The sequence below is a fragment of the Toxotes jaculatrix genome, chromosome 13, assembly GCF_017976425.1.
Source record: "Toxotes jaculatrix isolate fToxJac2 chromosome 13, fToxJac2.pri, whole genome shotgun sequence".
In the NCBI taxonomy this organism is placed as follows: domain Eukaryota; kingdom Metazoa; phylum Chordata; class Actinopteri; family Toxotidae; genus Toxotes; species Toxotes jaculatrix.
In genome coordinates, this window is record NC_054406.1 from 1,568,803 (window position 1) to 1,587,773 (window position 18,971).

At 40.6% G+C, this 18,971-nt stretch overlaps 1 protein-coding gene and 7 gene segments (V, D, J or C); 5 read left to right on the forward strand and 3 right to left on the reverse strand.

The window, feature by feature from the left end:
• Positions 1-126: 126 nt before the first annotated feature.
• On the reverse strand, positions 127-633 carry LOC121192142. The segment is given in 2 exon segments: positions 127-491; positions 630-633. Coding segments are annotated over 2 exon segments (327 nt in total).
• An 804-nt stretch (positions 634-1,437) lies between these two features.
• On the forward strand, positions 1,438-1,919 carry LOC121192144. The segment is given in 2 exon segments: positions 1,438-1,489; positions 1,597-1,919. Coding segments are annotated over 2 exon segments (375 nt in total).
• Positions 1,920-3,147: 1,228 nt separating this feature from the next.
• Positions 3,148-5,362, forward strand: LOC121192145 (immunoglobulin kappa light chain-like). The gene is made up of 5 exons (XM_041053717.1): positions 3,148-3,381; positions 3,570-3,873; positions 4,528-4,534; positions 4,881-4,932; positions 5,040-5,362. The coding sequence occupies exons 1-5, from the start codon at positions 3,330-3,332 to the stop codon at positions 5,360-5,362; spliced, it is 738 nt and encodes a 245-aa protein (XP_040909651.1). The 5' UTR covers positions 3,148-3,329.
• A 1,254-nt stretch (positions 5,363-6,616) lies between these two features.
• On the forward strand, positions 6,617-7,353 carry LOC121192065. The segment is given in 2 exon segments: positions 6,617-6,824; positions 7,013-7,353. Coding segments are annotated over 2 exon segments (360 nt in total).
• A 1,224-nt stretch (positions 7,354-8,577) lies between these two features.
• LOC121192146 lies at positions 8,578-10,668 on the reverse strand. The segment is given in 3 exon segments: positions 8,578-9,069; positions 10,301-10,372; positions 10,656-10,668. Coding segments are annotated over 3 exon segments (408 nt in total).
• On the reverse strand, positions 8,578-14,749 carry LOC121192148 (the record flags this gene model as incomplete). The annotated part of the segment is given in 2 exon segments: positions 8,578-8,687; positions 14,349-14,749. A coding segment is annotated over 1 exon segment (342 nt), but the record flags the coding sequence as incomplete, so codon positions are not given.
• Positions 10,877-11,358, forward strand: LOC121192147. The segment is given in 2 exon segments: positions 10,877-10,928; positions 11,036-11,358. Coding segments are annotated over 2 exon segments (375 nt in total).
• A 2,525-nt stretch (positions 14,750-17,274) lies between the features above and the next one.
• Positions 17,275-18,805, forward strand: LOC121192066. The segment is given in 2 exon segments: positions 17,275-17,460; positions 17,649-18,805. Coding segments are annotated over 2 exon segments (360 nt in total).
• Positions 18,806-18,971: the final 166 nt, after the last annotated feature.

Below are 18,971 nucleotides of genomic sequence, written 5' to 3' on the forward strand. Positions count from 1 at the left end.
TGTTAAATAATAAACAGGGAAACTGCTCATTTGGTGAAATCTTTATTCTTTAGAAACCTTAAAAAAATCATTATTGAATCAAGCAAGCAAAAGATGGAGAGAGAGACACTGCTGAAAAGAGAGAGCAGGAGCAGAGTAAAACCAGTAGCAGAGTCTCAGAGAGTCAGGTCAGGACTGGGAACACTGGTCTGTCCTCAGTGTCTCTGAGACCGGAGCCTGGCAGCCCTGGGTGGCCTCACAGGTCACAGAGCCCGCCTTCGTCCACTGGTCTGCAGTGAGCCTCAGGGTGCTGCTCCAGCTGTAGGTGTCGTCCTTCCCCAGCACCCCGGGGCTCCTGCTCTGATCCAAGCTGCTGCTGCTGCCGTCCACCTTCCAGGCCAGACTCCAGCCTGAGGGGAAGCCCTTGTTGGCCAGGCACATGAGCGTGGCCTTCCCCTGCTGCAGCTCCTCGCGGGAGGGGGGCAGCACCGTCAGGGTGGGACGGACATCACCTAGGAGACAGCAATCAGATTAGAGGACAGGGACCGAGCACAGCTGTCAATCAAACACCTTTACTGTGTGAGAGTAGATTTTGTCCTTTAAGGAGTTTCTGCCAGATGGTTTTTCTGCTCCACCAGTCACTCACTCACACATGGTTTCACTTCCCTTTAAGAAGCCTCTCATGCAAATCAGCACAGAGAGAATCATCACACAGTTTGAGCTGAAATATATCAAACTACACTGGAAATAGAAGAAGCACATTTGGTCCAAAATTTCAAACCTTTTCTGAAAACGATCCAAAATCTAAACTGTACATTTCAGCAGAAACATAAACAAATACATCAAATAATCTGACAACAATCAAATGTTCTTCATCATCGTCAATCATCGTCTGAGATTAATTAATAAATGACTCTTTTACTCTCTATGATTAAATGTCTGAAAATTATTACATTTACTCAAAATGAAAAACAGAAAGAAGAGAAAGTAATTAGAAATAAAATGTTCAATTTATTCAGTCTGATTAAAATAAAATTGATCTGAAACACATTTTCAGTCTAAGATACTTTGGTAGGTGATCAAATTTACAAATTATTTCTTTTAATTTCTGTTTCAGTGTCATGTTGATTTTTTTGGCAGCAAAATTTGGGGGATTTTTATGACTAACAAAATTTAAATTTCTTCCTTGTAATTTTGCCAAGTTGACAGAGAAAAGAGCATCAACACATTTCTAATTAATGTGGTGAGGAACTGACTGATCCATTGATAAACAGCATCATCACAGTGATCTGAGTCTCTGTTGAAGTCAGTCAGAGCATTTCCATAGAGTCACTTTGCATCAGCAGCACCATGCTCCAGTGCTCTGGGAGAGTTTATAGTCCTGAGACTTGAAGACTGGATGACTGACAGCTGTCCTTCATGACAACACAAGCCACAGAAATCCTCCTGATCCAAAACATGACTTTGATCTCCGTCCTCATCTGGACTGTCCTCTGCTGCTGCTTCACAGGTGAAGTCCAGAGAATCAAACTCCTCTCCTCTATCAACATCCGTCCCTCTGAAATGAAGCCGACTAAACGCTGACGCTGCTTTATGTTTGTGTCTCTGTGTCCTCAGAGTCCAGAGGACAGGTCACAGTGACTCAGCCTGGAGCAGTGAGCTCTGCTCTGGGACGCACCGTCACCATCAGCTGTAGAACCAGTCAGAACGTTATTAATTCTGACTCTGTAGAATGGTATCAACAGAAACAAGGGAGCTCTCCTAAACTGCTCATTTACTATGCTTCCACTCGAGTATCAGGGATTCCAGCTCGTTTTACAGGCAGAGGATCAAACTCTGACTTCACTCTGACCATCAGTGGAGTCCAGGCTGAAGATGCAGCAGTTTACTACTGCATCGGTCGACACTCTATCAACAGTCAGAATGTGTTCACACAGTGAAAAAGCGTCGTACAAAAACCTCCCTCAGTCAGACTGAACAGAAACTGAAGTGACTGCTGCAGCTGGAAGATACTGCAGAGACTGATACACTTCACTGAGGACACACACACACACACTCTCATGTATCAAAACAAGATCATAATCATTTTCTCCATCATTCATATCCAATTATAATCTCATGTTCTGATCTGATTCAACAAGAAATCAAACAAGATCAAAAATCAACAGGAGGAAAATCAAGTTCAACCTGGGACAGTTACTGTGGAAAGACTTGGTCATGACCTTTGACCTCAGCTTCACACTGGATCGTAGATAGAATCAGTTTCTTCTTCATTATTTGTTATTACAGCCTCATTTCACCATCAGAGTGGATCTTTCCACTGTGAGCTCATTAGATTTTAATGAAAAACATCTGAACTTATTGATCAACATTTGGTGGATTTGGGTTTTTCACATCAGTCACTTCACATTCTGCACTGACTGAAGAAACAACCTCGGTAACACAATGAACTCACACAGTGAACACAACCCTTACAGCTGCAGCACAGTTACCTCGCTCAACATTCATGTTAACGAGAAACAGTAATTCACACAATATTCACAAACCAATAGAAGCTAAAGCTAAACTCTCTCTGAAAGAGCTCATTACATTTTCCTTCATATTTCAATGTACAACACAAACAACATACTCCCTCAGTGGTACAGATACTCCAGTATATCACTGTAAAACAGGCTACACGCTTCAACACGCGGCGCGTTTCCATGGTTACTACACAGCGCGGTTAACATTTCCAGGGATTAGCTTACGGTGGCTAGCTTCAGCGTCATTACACACTTTACCTCATTACTCGACAATATACAAACGCTTTCCCGGGCAGGAACACACTTTGATCTAACACATTCATCCATACACACTGTTGTTATGAGGACACTCATACCTGAAAAGGGAATCTTTATATGAAAGTCGAGCGAAGACTGAGACGAGGAAGCGATGCGGCCCTTTACAGAGCTCGACAGCTCAACGCTCCCCCTGCTGGAGGCCTCCGGCTACTGCTTCTGCTCTGAGCACCACTGATGTGAGGATCATATTAAACACAAGACACAAGAGCACGTAAAAATACTGCGCTTCAACAGACTGTAACTGATGCTAACATTATAAACATGAGATATAGCACAACATGGAACATGTCAAACACCAGAATATATTCCAATGACTCCTGGGTCTTCTTTAGAAATGAACATTATTTTTCATCATTGACAGAAACAGCATGAACTGTTGAGGACAGCTACAGCTGACTGACTCTGTGTGTTTGCATATGTGTCCTGCCTCTCTGCTCCCAGCCGTTAAGAGGCCAGTGTTGATCAGTGTGTGTCCAGGCCTTTCAGAGCCACTGACACGCCGGCAGCACAATGATGATGTCTCTGACTCTACTGCTGGCCACCCTGGGGCTCCTTGTTCAGGGTGAGACTCTCTGCTGAAAACACAGTGATGTTCTGCTGTGATGGACAAAGACTGAAACAAGCAGCACTGACCTTCTTCCATCTATTGTCCATCTTAAAGAAATGATCCTCTTGTGTTTGGATGTTGATCGTCTTTCTCCAAACTGGATTTGTCTCAATAACCCTTCTCCTCTTTTTCATGTTTTCCAGGTTCATCAGCAGATATCACAGTGTCTCAGTCTCCTGAATCTCAGTCTGTTGTTCCAGGTCAGACTGTCTCTATCAGATGTAAAACCAGTTCAAGTGTTGGTAGCTACCTCCACTGGTACCTTCAGAAACCTGGAGAAGCTCCTAAACTCCTGATTCGTTATGCTACAACTCGTGAGTCTGGAGTTTCAGATCGTTTCAGTGGCAGTGGATCTGGAACTGACTTCACTCTGACCATCAGCAGAGTTCAGGCTGAAGAAGCAGGAGATTATTACTGTCAGCAGGGTTACAGCACCCCGTTCACACAGTGATACAACGTCGTACAAAAACCTCCCTCAGCTGCAGAGGAACTGATCTGAATCAACAGCTGCACTCAAACTAAAACACTACAAGTTTGCCTTCAACATACTCTCATGCTGTAATGAGTTTTCTCTTAAAATTTTTATTTATTTTTACCTTTTAATTAAGACAAGGAATATTTTATAGATTGAAACTACTCTGAGTCAGGATGGACATTTAACCAAACTAATTTTTCACACTAACAGTTGTTTGGTAAAGATTTAAATGTTTTGATGAAATGTACACCGAACGTGTACCACAGTGATACAAAGTCATTGAGCCGTCGTACAAAAACCTCTCAGTGTAGAGAGACACGGCTCTGTGACTGTGAAACAAACAAACTCTGTAGAAGAAATTCTCAGTTTATTTTCTTTGTGCAGTAAAATGTCAAAGTCTCAGAATTCTTCATTAATTAATAAATAACTTTTACTCTCAGTGATTAAATGTTTTAGAATTATTACTTTCTCTCACAATGAAAAACTGAGAGAAAAGATTTTTTTTAAAGAAATAAACTGTTCAGTTTATCCAGTCTGATTAAAATAAAATGATCAGAAACACAGCTTTAGTCTAACACGATACTTTGGTAAGTGATAACATTTAGAAATTATTTGCTAAATTTCAGTGTGAGAGTGAGCTGATTTCTTTGGTGGTGAAATTTGGGGGATTTTTATGAATGACGACATTTTTAAAGTAAACTTCTTCCTTTTAATTTTGTCACATCGACAGAGAAAAGAGCATTAGCACATTTCTAATGAACGTGGTGAGGAACTGATTGATCCATTGATAAACAGCATCATCACAGTGATCTGAGTCCCTGATAGAGTCAGTCAGAGCATTTCCATAGAGCCACTTTGCATCAGCAGCACCATGCTCCAGTGCTCTGGGAGAGTTTATAGTCCTGAGACTTGAAGACTGGATGACTGACAGCTGTCCTTCATGACAACACAAGCCACAGAAATCCTCCTGATCCAAAACATGACTTTGATCTCCGTCCTCATCTGGACTGTCCTCTGCTGCTGCTTCACAGGTAAAGTCCAGAGAATCAAACTCCTCTCCTCTATCAACATCCGTCCCTCTGAAATGAAGCCGACTAAACGCTGACGCTGCTTTATGTTTGTGTCTCTGTGTCCTCAGAGTCCAGAGGACAGGTCACAGTGACTCAGCCTGGAGCAATAAGCTCTGCTCTGGGAGGCACCGTCACCATCAGCTGTAGAACCAGTCAGGATGTAGCTGGTGGGAGCTATTTATCCTGGTACCAACAGAGAGATGGAGACAAACCTAAACTGCTTATTTACGATGCTACTGAACGAGTATCAGGGATTCCAGATCGTTTTACAGGCAGTGGATCAAACTCTGACTTCACTCTGACCATCAGTGGAGTCCAGGCTGAAGATGCAGCAGTTTACTACTGTCAGAGTTATCATGCTATCAACAGTCAGCTTGTGTTCACACAGTGAAAAAGCGTCGTACAAAAACCTCCCTCAGTCAGACTGAACAGAAACTGAAGTGACTGCTGCAGCTGGAAGATACTGCAGAGACTGATACACTTCACTGAGGACACACACACACACACTCTCATGTATCAAAACAAGATCATAATCATTCTCTCCATCATTCATATCCAATTATAATCTCATGTTCTGATCTGATTCAACAAGAAATCAAACAAGATCAAAAATCAACAGGAGGAAAATCAAGTTCAACCTGGGACAGTTACTGTGGAAAGACTTGGTCATGACCTTTGACCTCAGCTTCACACTGGATCGTAGATAGAATCAGTTTCTTCTTCATTATTTGTTATTACAGCCTCATTTCACCATCAGAGTGGATCTTTCCACTGTGAGCTCATTAGATTTTAATGAAAAACATCTGAACTTATTGATCAACATTTGGTGGATTTGGGTTTTTCACATCAGTCACTTCACATTCTGCACTGACTGAAGAAACAACCTCGGTAACACAATGAACTCACACAGTGAACACAACCCTTACAGCTGCAGCACAGTTACCTCGCTCAACATTCATGTTAACGAGAAACAGTAATTCACACAATATTCACAAACCAATAGAAGCTAAAGCTAAACTCTCTCTGAAAGAGCTCATTACATTTTCCTTCATATTTCAATGTACAACACAAACAACACACTCCCTCAGTGGTACAGATACTCCAGTATATCACTGTCAAACAGGCTACACGCTTCAACACGCGGCGCGTTTCCATGGTTACTACACAGCGCGGTTAACATTTCCAGGGATTAGCTTACGGTGGCTAGCTTCAGCGTCATTACACACTTTACCTCATTACTCGACAATATACAAACGCTTTCCCGGGCAGGAACACACTTTGATCTAACACATTCATCCATACACACTGTTGTTATGAGGACACTCATACCTGAAAAGGGAATCTTTATATGAAAGTCGAGCGAAGACTGAGACGAGGAAGCGATGCGGCCCTTTACAGAGCTCGACAGCTCAACGCTCCCCCTGCTGGAGGCCTCCGGCTACTGCTTCTGCTCTGAGCACCACTGATGTGAGGATCATATTAAACACAAGACACAAGAGCACGTAAAAATACTGCGCTTCAACAGACTGTAACTGATGCTAACATTATAAACATGAGATATAGCACAACATGGAACATGTCAAACACCAGAATATATTCCAATGACTCCTGGGTCTTCTTTAGAAATGAACATTATTTTTCATCATTGACAGAAACAGCATGAACTGTTGAGGACAGCTACAGCTGACTGACTCTGTGTGTTTGCATATGTGTCCTGCCTCTCTGCTCCCAGCCGTTAAGAGGCCAGTGTTGATCAGTGTGTGTCCAGGCCTTTCAGAGCCACTGACACGCCGGCAGCACAATGATGATGTCTCTGACTCTACTGCTGGCCACCCTGGGGCTCCTTGTTCAGGGTGAGACTCTCTGCTGAAAACACAATCATGTTCTGCTGTGATGGACAAAGACTGAAACAAGCAGCACTGACCTTCTTCCATCTATTGTCCATCTTAAAGAAATGATCCTCTTGTGTTTGGATGTTGATCGTCTTTCTCCAAACTGGATTTGTCTCAATAACCCTTCTCCTCTTTTTCATGTTTTCCAGGTTCATCAGCAGATATCACCGTGTCTCAGTCTCCTGAATCTCAGTCTGTTGTTCCAGGTCAGACTGTCTCTATCAGATGTAAAGCCAGTTCAAGTATTAGTAGCTTCCTCCACTGGTACCTTCAGAAACCTGGAGAAGCTCCTAAACTCCTGATTCGTTATGCTACAACTCGTCAGTCTGGAGTTTCAGATCGTTTCAGTGGCAGTGGATCTGGAACTGACTTCACTCTGACCATCAGCAGAGTCCAGACTGAAGATGCAGGAGTTTATTACTGTCAGCAGAGTAACAGCTTCCCGTTCACACAGTGATACAACGTCGTACAAAAACCTCCCTCAGCTGCAGAGGAACTGATCTGAATCAACAGCTGCTCTCAAACTTAAAACACTAGAAGTCAAACTTCGCTGTGCAGCAACTTTACTAATTTTTTTAAATTGGGAAAACAAGTATTTTACTGGTTGAAACTACACAGAGTCAGGATGGACATTTAACCAAAATGTACTTTTTGCTTAAATTTAAGTGTTATTACAAACTCACAGCTCAAAATGAAAGATATTTCAACTGAATTTGATAATAAAGCCAGTGTTATAGTCAAAATTCAAATCTTGAGAATGTCCAAGATACTAACGTTGCATCAAATGTTCAAAAAAGAAAATCAATCAGTTTAATTAAATCAAATTTAATTATTTTTAAGTTTAATTATTGGGATATTTAACTGAAAAACAGTCTGCATCTTCTGGTTTGTGTTTAGTGAAACAGTTTTCTGACCACAGTGTGAATAATACGTCAGTGATTCAACATTTTTGATCAAGTATGAATAAATGCTGTTGTTTGTGTTTCTGAACTGTCCAGTTGGTTTCAATCCAAACTCAAACACACACTTCACTTGTTCTGCTGAGTCGTGTAACACATCATGGCTGCCAGGTCTCAGTTTTTACAAAGGAGTTTGATTTTTCTACTGTCTACAGGAAAAGGTAACAACAACAACAACAACCTTCAGCGAGGCTTTGATTAGCTTTAAGATGTGTCTGCTGCACCGAGACACTTTCTGCTTGAGCTGAGAAAATCTGAATGAATCACTTCAACCAGTCATTTCTTTGCAAAATCATCACCAATCAATGACAATGTCCCTGTGACCTTATTCAGAAATGTGATGAGTCATTGTGGATGTGATGGATCAGCTGTTAGTATTAAGACGTCAATATTAAAATACAGTCAGAATAAACTGATTTGGTCAAAGTTTCTTTATTGTCACTAAACACTGAACATGTCAGAATCAATAGAAACAAACAGGACTATTGAAACGTACTATAGCCACATTAATAAGAGAGAGAGCTCAGAGTTATTGGATCTCTCTTTATGCTGATGATATATGAATTTATATTATATTAATCTTTAAGATTCAGCAGATGTCTGACCCACTAACAGCAAATAACATTCAGTTTAAGAGCTCTGCTTTTGAATGTGACTGACAAAGTTGTGAACTGGCTCAAATATATTTATAGAAAAATAGATAAAGTAACATGATCATGTCTTAATGTTAAAAAACTACAGATGGAAGCAGAAAGTATTGGATGAACTGATCTTTATTATCTGGAAATATCGAAATGACAAATGACAAAGAACGAGCAAACACATCTGAGAGACTCATAAAGAGAGAGAGAGAGAGACAGTTACAGAGAGCAGACTGAGAGCAGGAGCAGAGTAAAACCAGTAGCACAGTCTCAGAGAGTCAGGTCAGGACTGGGAACACTGGTCTGTCCTCAGTGTCTCTGAGACCGGAGTCTGGGAGCCCTGGGTGGCCTCACAGGTCACAGAGCCCGCCTTCGTCCACTGGTCTGCAGTGAGCCTCAGGGTGCTGCTCCAGCTGTAGGTGCCGTCCTTCCCCAGCACCCCGGGGCTCCTGCTCTGATCCAAGCTGCTGCTGCTGCCGTCCACCTTCCAGGCCAGACTCCAGCCTGAGGGGAAGCCCTTGTTGGCCAGGCACATGAGCGTGGCCTTCCCCTGCTTCAGCTCCTCGTGGGAGGGGGGCAGCACCGTCAGGGTGGGACGGACATCACCTAGGAGACAGCAATCAGATTAGAGGACAGGGACCGAGCACATCTGTCAATCAAACACCTTTACTGTGTGAGAGTAGATTTTGTCCTTTAAGGAGTTTCTGCCAGATGGTTTTTCTGCTCCACCAGTCACTCACTCACACATGGTTTCACTTCCCTTTAAGAAGCCTCTCATGCAAATCAGCACAGAGAGAATCATCACACAGTTTGAGCTGAAATATATCAAACTACACTGGAAATAGAAGAAGCACATTTGGTCCAAAATTTCAAACCTTTTCTGAAAACGATCCAAAATCTAAACTGTACATTTCAGCAGAAACATAAACAAATACATCAAATAATCTGACAACAATCAAATGTTCTTCATGTGGATCATCGTCAATCATCGTCTGAGGAACTTTTGAAATGATTTCAAACAGCATTGGAAACAAAATATATCACAATGAAGAGATTACAGATTTTCTAACATCTTCAAATCCACATCTTTGTTTTCATTCTGTTCAATTAGATTTAAACAAAGTCAATCTTAATTCATATTTTCAAAAGTTTAGCTTTTAGAAGATGAATGATTTAAAATGAAAAATGAATCTTAGAAGACGTTTTTCAAACAGACTGAAGTTTGATCTTTTCTACAGTTCAACATAAATTTCAATATGACAGGAATGTGTAAAGCAAAGTTTAGTAAAGCTGCTCTGAGTTCAGCTCCGTGATGAAGGAGGACAAATAAAAACATCAATACTAAAAGTGTTTGAAATCAAACCAGATCATTTCATCTGCTGTAACATTCAACATCTGAATTTAATACATGACTTTACAATATTGTATTTAGTATTTTTGCAGAAACTTACTTCCAACATCCAGTCTGGTTCCTCCACCAAAAGTCAACCACAGTGATACAAAGTCATTGAGCCGTCGTACAAAAACCTCTCAGTGTAGAGAGACACGGCTCTGTGACTCTGTCAGACTGAACTAAACCTACAAACCCTCCAGAAGCAGCTTCACCATTAAACTGGAGAATAATGATTCATCCTCTGGCTTCATGTTCAATATTCATCACAAAGAGTTTTTATCATTTCTGCTGCTAAAACAAACTTTGTCTCCTGGTGCAAATTTTTTGTTCAACAATTATTGATCAACATGTAAAAGTGAGGAATTTTCCTGACACGTTGATTATAAAGGAAATAAAAAGAGAAAAAGCCTCTGAGATAAAACAATTTACAAACATTTGACTTACTTCCAATATCCAGTCTGGTTCCTCCACCGAACGTGTACCACAGTGATACAAAGTCATTGAGCCGTCGTACAAAAACCTCTCAGTGTAGAGAGACACGGCTCTGTGACTGTGAAACAAACAACATCAACTAAATCAGTCTGTTTTTTAGAATTTGAGATCTGATAGAAGAAATGAGCCAAAGCGCAAAAAAATCCAGAATTAATTTTTTTCTATTACAAGTTTTTTTTTTTATTTCACGATGAAAAAATAAAAGATTTAATGAGATAAAATAAACTAAATAATAATTAAATAAATGAAACATAAAAAAAATTTGAGATGCATGAAACCAAGGTCACATCAAAAGAGACATTGAAACATTCATAAAACATATTCCTATATATTTTTCCATTAATCAGAAGCTTCATCATATTGATCTCTGTTGGAGTCAGTCAGAGCATTTCCATAGAGCCACTTTGCATCAGCAGCACCATGCTCCAGTGCTCTGGGAGAGTTTATAGTCCTGAGACTTGAAGACTGGATGACTGACAGCTGTCCTTCATGACAACACAAGCCACAGAAATCCTCCTGATCCAAAACATGACTTTGATCTCCGTCCTCATCTGGACTGTCCTCTGCTGCTGCTTCACAGGTAAAGTCCAGAGAATCAAACTCCTCTCCTCTATCAACATCTGTCCCTCTGAAATGAAGCCGACTAAACACTGACGCTGCTTTATGTTTGTGTCTCTGTGTCCTCAGAGTCCAGAGGACAGGTCACAGTGACTCAGCCTGGAGCAGTGAGCTCTGCTCTGGGAGGCACCGTCACCATCAGCTGTAGAACCAGTCAGGATGTAGCTGGTGGGAGCTTGTTAGCCTGGTACCAACAGAAAGATGGAGACAAACCTAAACTGCTTATTTACGCTGCTTCCTCTCGAGTATCAGGGATTCCAGCTCGTTTTACAGGCAGTGGATCAAACTCTGACTTCACTCTGACCATCAGTGGAGTCCAGGCTGAAGATGCAGCAGTTTACTACTGTCAGAGTTATCATGCTATCAACAGTCAGGGTGTGTTCACACAGTGAAAAAGCGTCGTACAAAAACCTCCCTCAGTCAGACTGAACAGAAACTGAAGTGACTGCTGCAGCTGGAAGATACTGCAGAGACTGATACACTTCACTGAGGACACACACACACACACACACACACCAGAAGTTACAGTTACACAGATCATATCAGAGTTTCTGACACGATAAATGTGAATATAAATCCATATACAAAGAGTCTAACATAGAAATAATGTTAGAATTTCATTCACACCATCAATAAATCAGCCTCTATGCTGATGACGTCTTGTTATACATCCCAAAAATTCTCATCTTTCCTTCTTTTCCTCCATTTACTAATCAGACCAGACTTTAAAGCAGGCTTTATGGCTGCATTCTCTATTTTCTGATGTCCATTAAATCTTTTACAGTGTTTGGAATCCACATTTTACCAAACAGAGATAAATTTGTTAAAACCAATAATAACAAACCTCCTCTGAGGCGACCCAGGAATGTTTCCCTACAGCAGCAGGTGTACAGAGCCTTCACTGTCATGGTTAAAATATAAACTTGCTTATGTAGTGGCCTCTGTTTGGTTTGGTTTAGGCACAAAAACTTGGACCTTCATCGTCATGGTTACAATAATAAAGACACAGTTGAGGTGTAAGAGCAGTCATGAACCAAAGAAACAATGATGACTATTAGTTTAATACATGAAATGAGCAGCAGTCTCCCACATGAAGGTCCTGTGTTTTGTTGACCATCCGTCCACCCTGACCTCCTCCATATGCAGAGTTTGTCCCTCTTTACACAGCATCACCCGATTTTCTCTGTTGCTCCTTTGATGAATACAATTACAGCAACAGGTCACCGATCAACAAAATGTAACCGTGGTCATAATAAGCTGCTTGCATGGACGAACTATGAGGTGAGTTTTTCAGAGAGGAAAATCTAGTTGAAACCCAAGTTCTTCCTCTATGTTAAAGAAATTAGAAATCATTGGGAGGGTGGAATCATTGTTCTCATATATGAACTGATAAACTAAATTCTTTCTGTCTTTAGCAAAATCATTTTTTTATCTGTCATTTCACAATCATAGGACATTCATGGATAAAGGATCTGTGTTTATTGATAAACATTTCACATCTCTGCACTAAAAAAACAACCTGGGTCAGAAAATGAAAATGATTTGGTGCAACTGGCCTCAAATTAATTCTTTCATAGAATTCTTATCAGTTTTAGGACATAATCCCAAAAATTCTCAGTGCTGAGGGGGAAACAGCATGAACTGTTGAGGACAGCTACAGCTGACTGACTCTGTGTGTTTGCATATGTGTCCTGCCTCTCTGCTCCCAGCCGTTAAGAGGCCAGTGTTGATCAGTGTGTGTCCAGGCCTTTCAGAGCCACTGACACGCCGGCAGCACAATGATGATGTCTCTGACTCTACTGCTGGCCACCCTGGGGCTCCTTGTTCAGGGTGAGACTCTGCTGAAAACACAGTGATGTTCTGCTGTGATGGACAAAGACTGAAACAAGCAGCACTGACCTTCTTCCATCTATTGTCCATCTTAAAGAAATGATCCTCTCGTGTTTGGATGTTGATCGTCTTTCTCCAAACTGGATTTGGAGAAAGCAGAGACCATCAGCAGAGTCCAGACTGAAGATGCAGGAGTTTATTACTGTCAGCAGAGTTACAGCTCGTTCACACTGTGATACAACGTCGTACAAAAACCTCCCTCAGCTGCAGAGGAACTGATCTGAATCAATAGCTGCTCTCAAACTTAAACACTAGAGGTTTGACTGATAAAGTTAATGGATAAATAGTCATGTGGACATTTGTGTGATTAAATCACTGAATTCATTTTGAGTAATAATTAATTACATTTCAGAAATATTGAATTGTTGTGCAGTTTGAATCAGGATTACTGTCAGAGTTCAGTTTACTGAGGCAGAGCCAAACACATCAAGCATGAACAGTGGATCAGTTTAAATCTTATTTTACTGAAATTACTGTGAAATTACATCTAAAGTCTTCAAACAGAATTTTGGCTGCAACAATTTGCAAATCAGCATTTTATTATTTTATTCTTTGAAATCAAATTCATTTTTGTAAACAACAAATTTCAACTTTTACTAAACACACAAATCATCAGACTGATACAATATGAATCTTATTATAGCAGAAACACTGAAAATGTTGGAGAAGAATTCAAAACTTCAAAATGACGATCAATGCAAATGAATCTTAGCTGAAGTCATGAGTGTGCTTAGTCACAATGTTCTGTCAGTGTCACTGATTTATTATAATTCTGTCCAGTGTGTGTGTGAATGTCATTTAGTCAACGTTACTGCTGAACAGAGATGTGTGTTGTTGTCTGTCTTTCCTTTAATGTTTGACCTTCAATCTGCTGAAAGTCAACTTCCAAACCAATCAGCTGTTCCTCCTCCACCCTCTCAAACCCACATCATCACGTCTTTGACCAGAGACCAAACCCTTGGTCTTTTTCACGTGGTCAAAGTGTCTTTATTGTCATGACACACTGAACATGTCAGTGTTAGGAGAAGCAAACAGCACTGCTGAAACATATGATAGCCACGTTACACAGAGGCAGAGAGAGAGAGAGCTGCAGAGTGAGTGCAGAGTCACTGGATCTCTCTTTATGCTGATGATATCTGACTTTATATTTCTGATCCTGAAAATCCCACAATAATCTATAATCTATATATAATAATCTTATAATCTTTACTTTTAAATATTGATTTTAAAAATTGTTAAAATGTGAACAAATCCATTTAAAACCCACAAACAGTCAGTGTATAGGTTTAACCAGTGGGAGAGATCGATCACAATGTCTTTCATCTGATTAAGAAAGAATCCTGATCATGGGTTAATGTTAGAAACACAACAGAATGAAGCAGAATGTGTTTGATGAACTGATATTTATTGTGTGGAAATACTGAAATTACAAACATTACAAGAAACTAGTTAACACATCTGAGAGACAGTCAGAGAGAGAGAGACAGTTACAGAGAGCAGAGTGAGAGCAGGAGCAGAGTAAAACCAGTAGCAGAGTCTCAGAGAGTCAGGTCAGGACTGGGAACACTGGTCTGTCGTCAGTGTCTCTGAGACCGGAGTCTGGGAGCCCTGGGTGGCCTCACAGGTCACAGAGCCCGCCTTCGTCCACTGGTCTGCAGTGAGCCTCAGGGTGCTGCTCCAGCTGTAGGTGCCGTCCTTCCCCAGCACCCCGGGGCTCCTGCTCTGATCCAAGCTGCTGCTGCTGCCGTCCACCTTCCAGGCCAGACTCCAGCCTGAGGGGAAGCCCTTGTTGGCCAGGCACATGAGCGTGGCCTTCCCCTGCTGCAGCTCCTCGCGGGAGGGGGGCAGCACCGTCAGGGTGGGACGGACATCACCTAGGAGACAGCAATCAGATTAGAGGACAGGGACCGAGCACAGCTGTCAATCAAACACCTTTACTGTGTGAGAGTAGATTTTGTCCTTTAAGGAGTTTCTGCCAGATGGTTTTTCTGCTCCACCAGTCACTCACTCACACATGGTTTCACTTCCCTTTAAGAAGCCTCTCATGCAAATCAGCACAGAGAGAATCATCACACAGTTTGAGCTGAAATATATCAAACTACACTGGAAATAGAAGAAGCACATTTGGTCCAAAATTTAAAATCTTTTCTGAAAACGATCCAAAATCTAAACTGTACATTTCAGCAGAAACATAAACAAATACATCAAATAATCTGACAACAATCAAATGTTCTTCATGTGGATCATCGTCAATCATCATCTGAGATTAATTAATAAATGACTCTTTTACTCTCTATGATTAAATGTCTGAAAATTATTACATTTACTCAAAATGAAAAACAGAAAGAAGAGAAAGTAATTAGAAATAAAATGTTCAATTTATTCAGTCTGATTAAAATAAAATTGATCTGAAACACATTTTCAGTCTAAGATACTTTGGTAGGTGATCAAATTTACAAATTATTTCTTTTAATTTCTGTTTCAGAGTCGTGTTGATTTTTTTGGCAGCAAAATTTGGGGGATTTTTATGACTAACGACATTTAAATTTCTTCTTGTAATTTTGCCAAGTTGACAGAGAAAAGAGCATCAACACAATTAATGTGGTGAGGAACTGACTGATCCATTGATAAACAGCATCATCACAGTGATCTGAGTCTCTGTTGGAGTCAGTCAGAGCATTTCCATAGAGCCACTTTGCATCAGCAGCACCATGCTCCAGTGCTCTGGGAGAGTTTATAGTCCTGAGACTTGAAGACTGGATGACTGACAGCTGTCCTTCATGACAACACAAGCCACAGAAATCCTCCTGATCCAAAACATGACTTTGATCTCCGTCCTCATCTGGACTGTCCTCTGCTGCTGCTTCACAGGTAAAGTCCAGAGAATCAAACTCCTCTCCTCTATCAACATCCGTCCCTCTGACATGAAGCCGACTAAACGCTGACGCTGCTTTATGTTTGTGTCTCTGTGTCCTCAGAGTCCAGAGGACAGGTCACAGTGACTCAGTCTGGAGCAGTGAGCTCTGCTCTGGGACGCACCGTCACCATCAACTGTAGAACCAGTCAGAACGTTCATGTTTCAAGCAACTACCACCGTTTAGCCTGGTACCAACAGAAAGATGGAGACAAACCTAAACTACTTATTTACGCTGCTTCCTCTCGAGTATCAGGGATTCCAGATCGTTTTACAGGCAGTGGATCAAACTCTGACTTCACTCTGACCATCAGTGGAGTCCAGGCTGAAGATGCAGCAGTTTACTACTGTCAGAGTCAACACTCTATCAACAGTCAGTGGGTGTTCACACAGTGAAAAAGCGTCGTACAAAAACCTCCCTCAGTCAGACTGAACAGAAACTGAAGTGACTGCTGCAGCTGGAAGCTACTGCAGAGACTGATACACTTCACTGAGGACACACACACACCAGAAGTTACAGTTAAACAGATCATATCAGTGTTTCTGACACGATAAATGTGAATATACATCCATATACAAAGAGTCTAACATAGAAATAATGTTAGAATTTCATTCACACATCAATAAATCAGCCTCTATGCTGATGACTTCTTGTTATACATCCTAAATTCTCATCTTTCCTTCTTTCATTTACTAATCAGACCAGACTTTAAAGCAGGCTTTATGGCTGCATTCTCTATTTTCTGATGTCCATTAAATCTTTTACAGTGTTTGGAATCCACATTTTACCAAACAGAGATAAATTTGTTAAAACCAATAATAACAAACCTCCTCTGAGGCGACCCAGGAATGTTTCCCTACAGCAGCAGGTGTACAGAGCCTTCACTGTCATGGTTAAAATATAAACTTGCTTATGTAGTGGTCACTGTTTGGAGGACCTTCATCACCATGGTTACAATAATAAAGACACAGTTGAGGTGTAAGAACAGTCATGAACCAAAGAAACAATTATGACTATTGGTTTAATACATGAAACGAGCAGCAGTCTCCCACATGAAGGTCCTGTGTCTTGTTGACCATCCATCCGTCCTGACCTCCTCCATATGCAGATTTTGTCCCTCTTTACACAGCATCACCTGACTTTCTCTGTTGCTCCTTCTATAATTACGGTTACCTCAGAGGACAACTCAAGTTCTTCTTCTATGTTAAAGAAATTAGAAATCATTGGGAGGGTGGAATCATATTTCTGATACATGAATTGATAAACTAAATTCTTTGTCTTTAGCAGAATCATTTTCTTTTCTGTCATTTCACAATCATAGGACATTCATGGATAAAGGATCTGTGTTTATTGATAAACATTTCACATCACTGCACTGAAAAAACAACCTGGGTCAGACAATGAAAATGATTTGGTTCAAAATAATTTTTTCGTACAATTCTTATCAATTTTAGGACATAATCCCAAAAATTCTCAGTGCTGAGGGGGAAGCAGCATGAACTGTTGAGGACAGCTACAGCTGACTGACTCTGTGTGTTTGCATATGTGTCCTGCCTCTCTGCTCCCAGCCGTTAAGAGGCCAGTGTTGATCAGTGTGTGTCCAGGCCTTTCAGAGCCACTGACACGCCGGCAGCACAATGATGATGTCTCTGACTCTACTGCTGGCCACCCTGGGGCTCCTTGTTCAGGGTGAGACTCTCTGCTGAAAACACAGTGATGTTCTGCTGTGATGGACAAAGACTGAAACAAGCAGCACTGACCTTCTTCCATCTATTGTCCATCTTAAAGAAATGATCCTCTCGTGTTTGGATGTTGATCGTCTTTCTCCAAACTGAATTTGTCTCAATAACCCTTCTCCTCTTTTTCATGTTTTCCAGGTTCATCAGCAGATATCATCCTGACTCAGTCTCCTGAATCTCAGTCTGTTGTTCGTGGTCAGACCGTCTCTATCAGATGTAAAACCAGTTCAAATGCTGGCAGTGAGGTAGACTGGTACCTTCAGAAACCTGGAGAAGCTCCTAAACTCCTGATTTATTATGCTACAACTCGTCAGTCTGGAGTTTCAGATCGTTTCAGTGGCAGTGGATCTGGAACTGACTTCACTCTGACCATCAGCAGAGTCCAGACTGAAGATGCAGGAGTTTATTACTGTCAGCAGGATTACAGCTTCCCGTTCACACAGTGATACAACGTCGTACAAAAACCTCCCTCAGCTGCAGAGGAACTGATCTGAATCAACAGCTGCACAAAACTAAACCCACAGACGTTTACACAAAAGTACATTTTACAACAAAGTACATTAAAAACATACAGTCACAGAGGAAACCATGTTGGAAAGTCAGTAAGTATTTTTATCAATAGTTTTATTCAGACAGGTTTTGAAACTTTGCATTTAAAGTCAGTTTTAATGATTGTTTTATGTTATGACATCAATTTGCCAAGAACAAGACAGGCTGATACAGCTGCTGAACTATATAGTAAAATAAAGTAAAATAATTTAGAAATTACAAGTTAAAACATGACTATGCTAATTAGAAATAAACCCAACAGTTAAAAGCTTTAAAGTCATGTTTCAGACACAGAGATTTCCAACAAACACTCATAACAATAATACATTAAAAGAATGTAATACAGTAACACATTAGTGCTGCCATGAGTTTTATTTAATGTGAGGATAAGAATGTGATGGAAAGTCAATGCAATCATATGTACATATATTTACATGTGATTTTTTTGTTTTAATCTCACTTCTGTAGTTCAGTTGACAGGATGATGCACATTAGCTTAATACAAATAAAAGCTCCATGAAATAGGATTACTTATTTACCTCAGGTCGAGACAATCCAGGTGATTTTCCACGAAATGTTCAGACCACGTGTTAGAACATTTAAAATATAAGCAAACAAAACTTTACATCTGTTAAACACAGAGGTGACAAATAAAATATGATCTTTTCTGAACGTAACACACTTTAAGATACAATAACATATCAGACCATTTTCATATCTGAGAAACAGACTTAAATAATAATAACTCATTATTATTTAAGTCTTTTGTTTAAAAAAAAAAAGAAAAGAAATATTGACAATAAACATGTGATATCATCTTGTGCTGATGATGCTCAACAATTTCTTTTTATTTTCAGAGTCAGTGGAGAAGTGACAGCACCGTCAGGGTGGGGGCAACTCCACCCATTGGAG

What these genes read in the sequence shown, in the direction of transcription:
- LOC121192145 (XM_041053717.1), top strand. Translation starts at nt 3,330, where the DNA reads ATGATGATGTCTCTGACTCTACTGCTGGCCACCCTGGGGCTCCTTGTT. An exon ending in CCTGGGGCTCCTTGTTCAGG is followed by an intron (nt 3,382 to 3,569) that starts GTGAGACTCTCT and finishes CATGTTTTCCAG; the next exon opens with GTTCATCAGCAGATATCACA. An exon ending in CCTCTGCTGCTGCTTCACAG is followed by an intron (nt 4,933 to 5,039) that starts GTAAAGTCCAGA and finishes CTGTGTCCTCAG; the next exon opens with AGTCCAGAGGACAGGTCACA.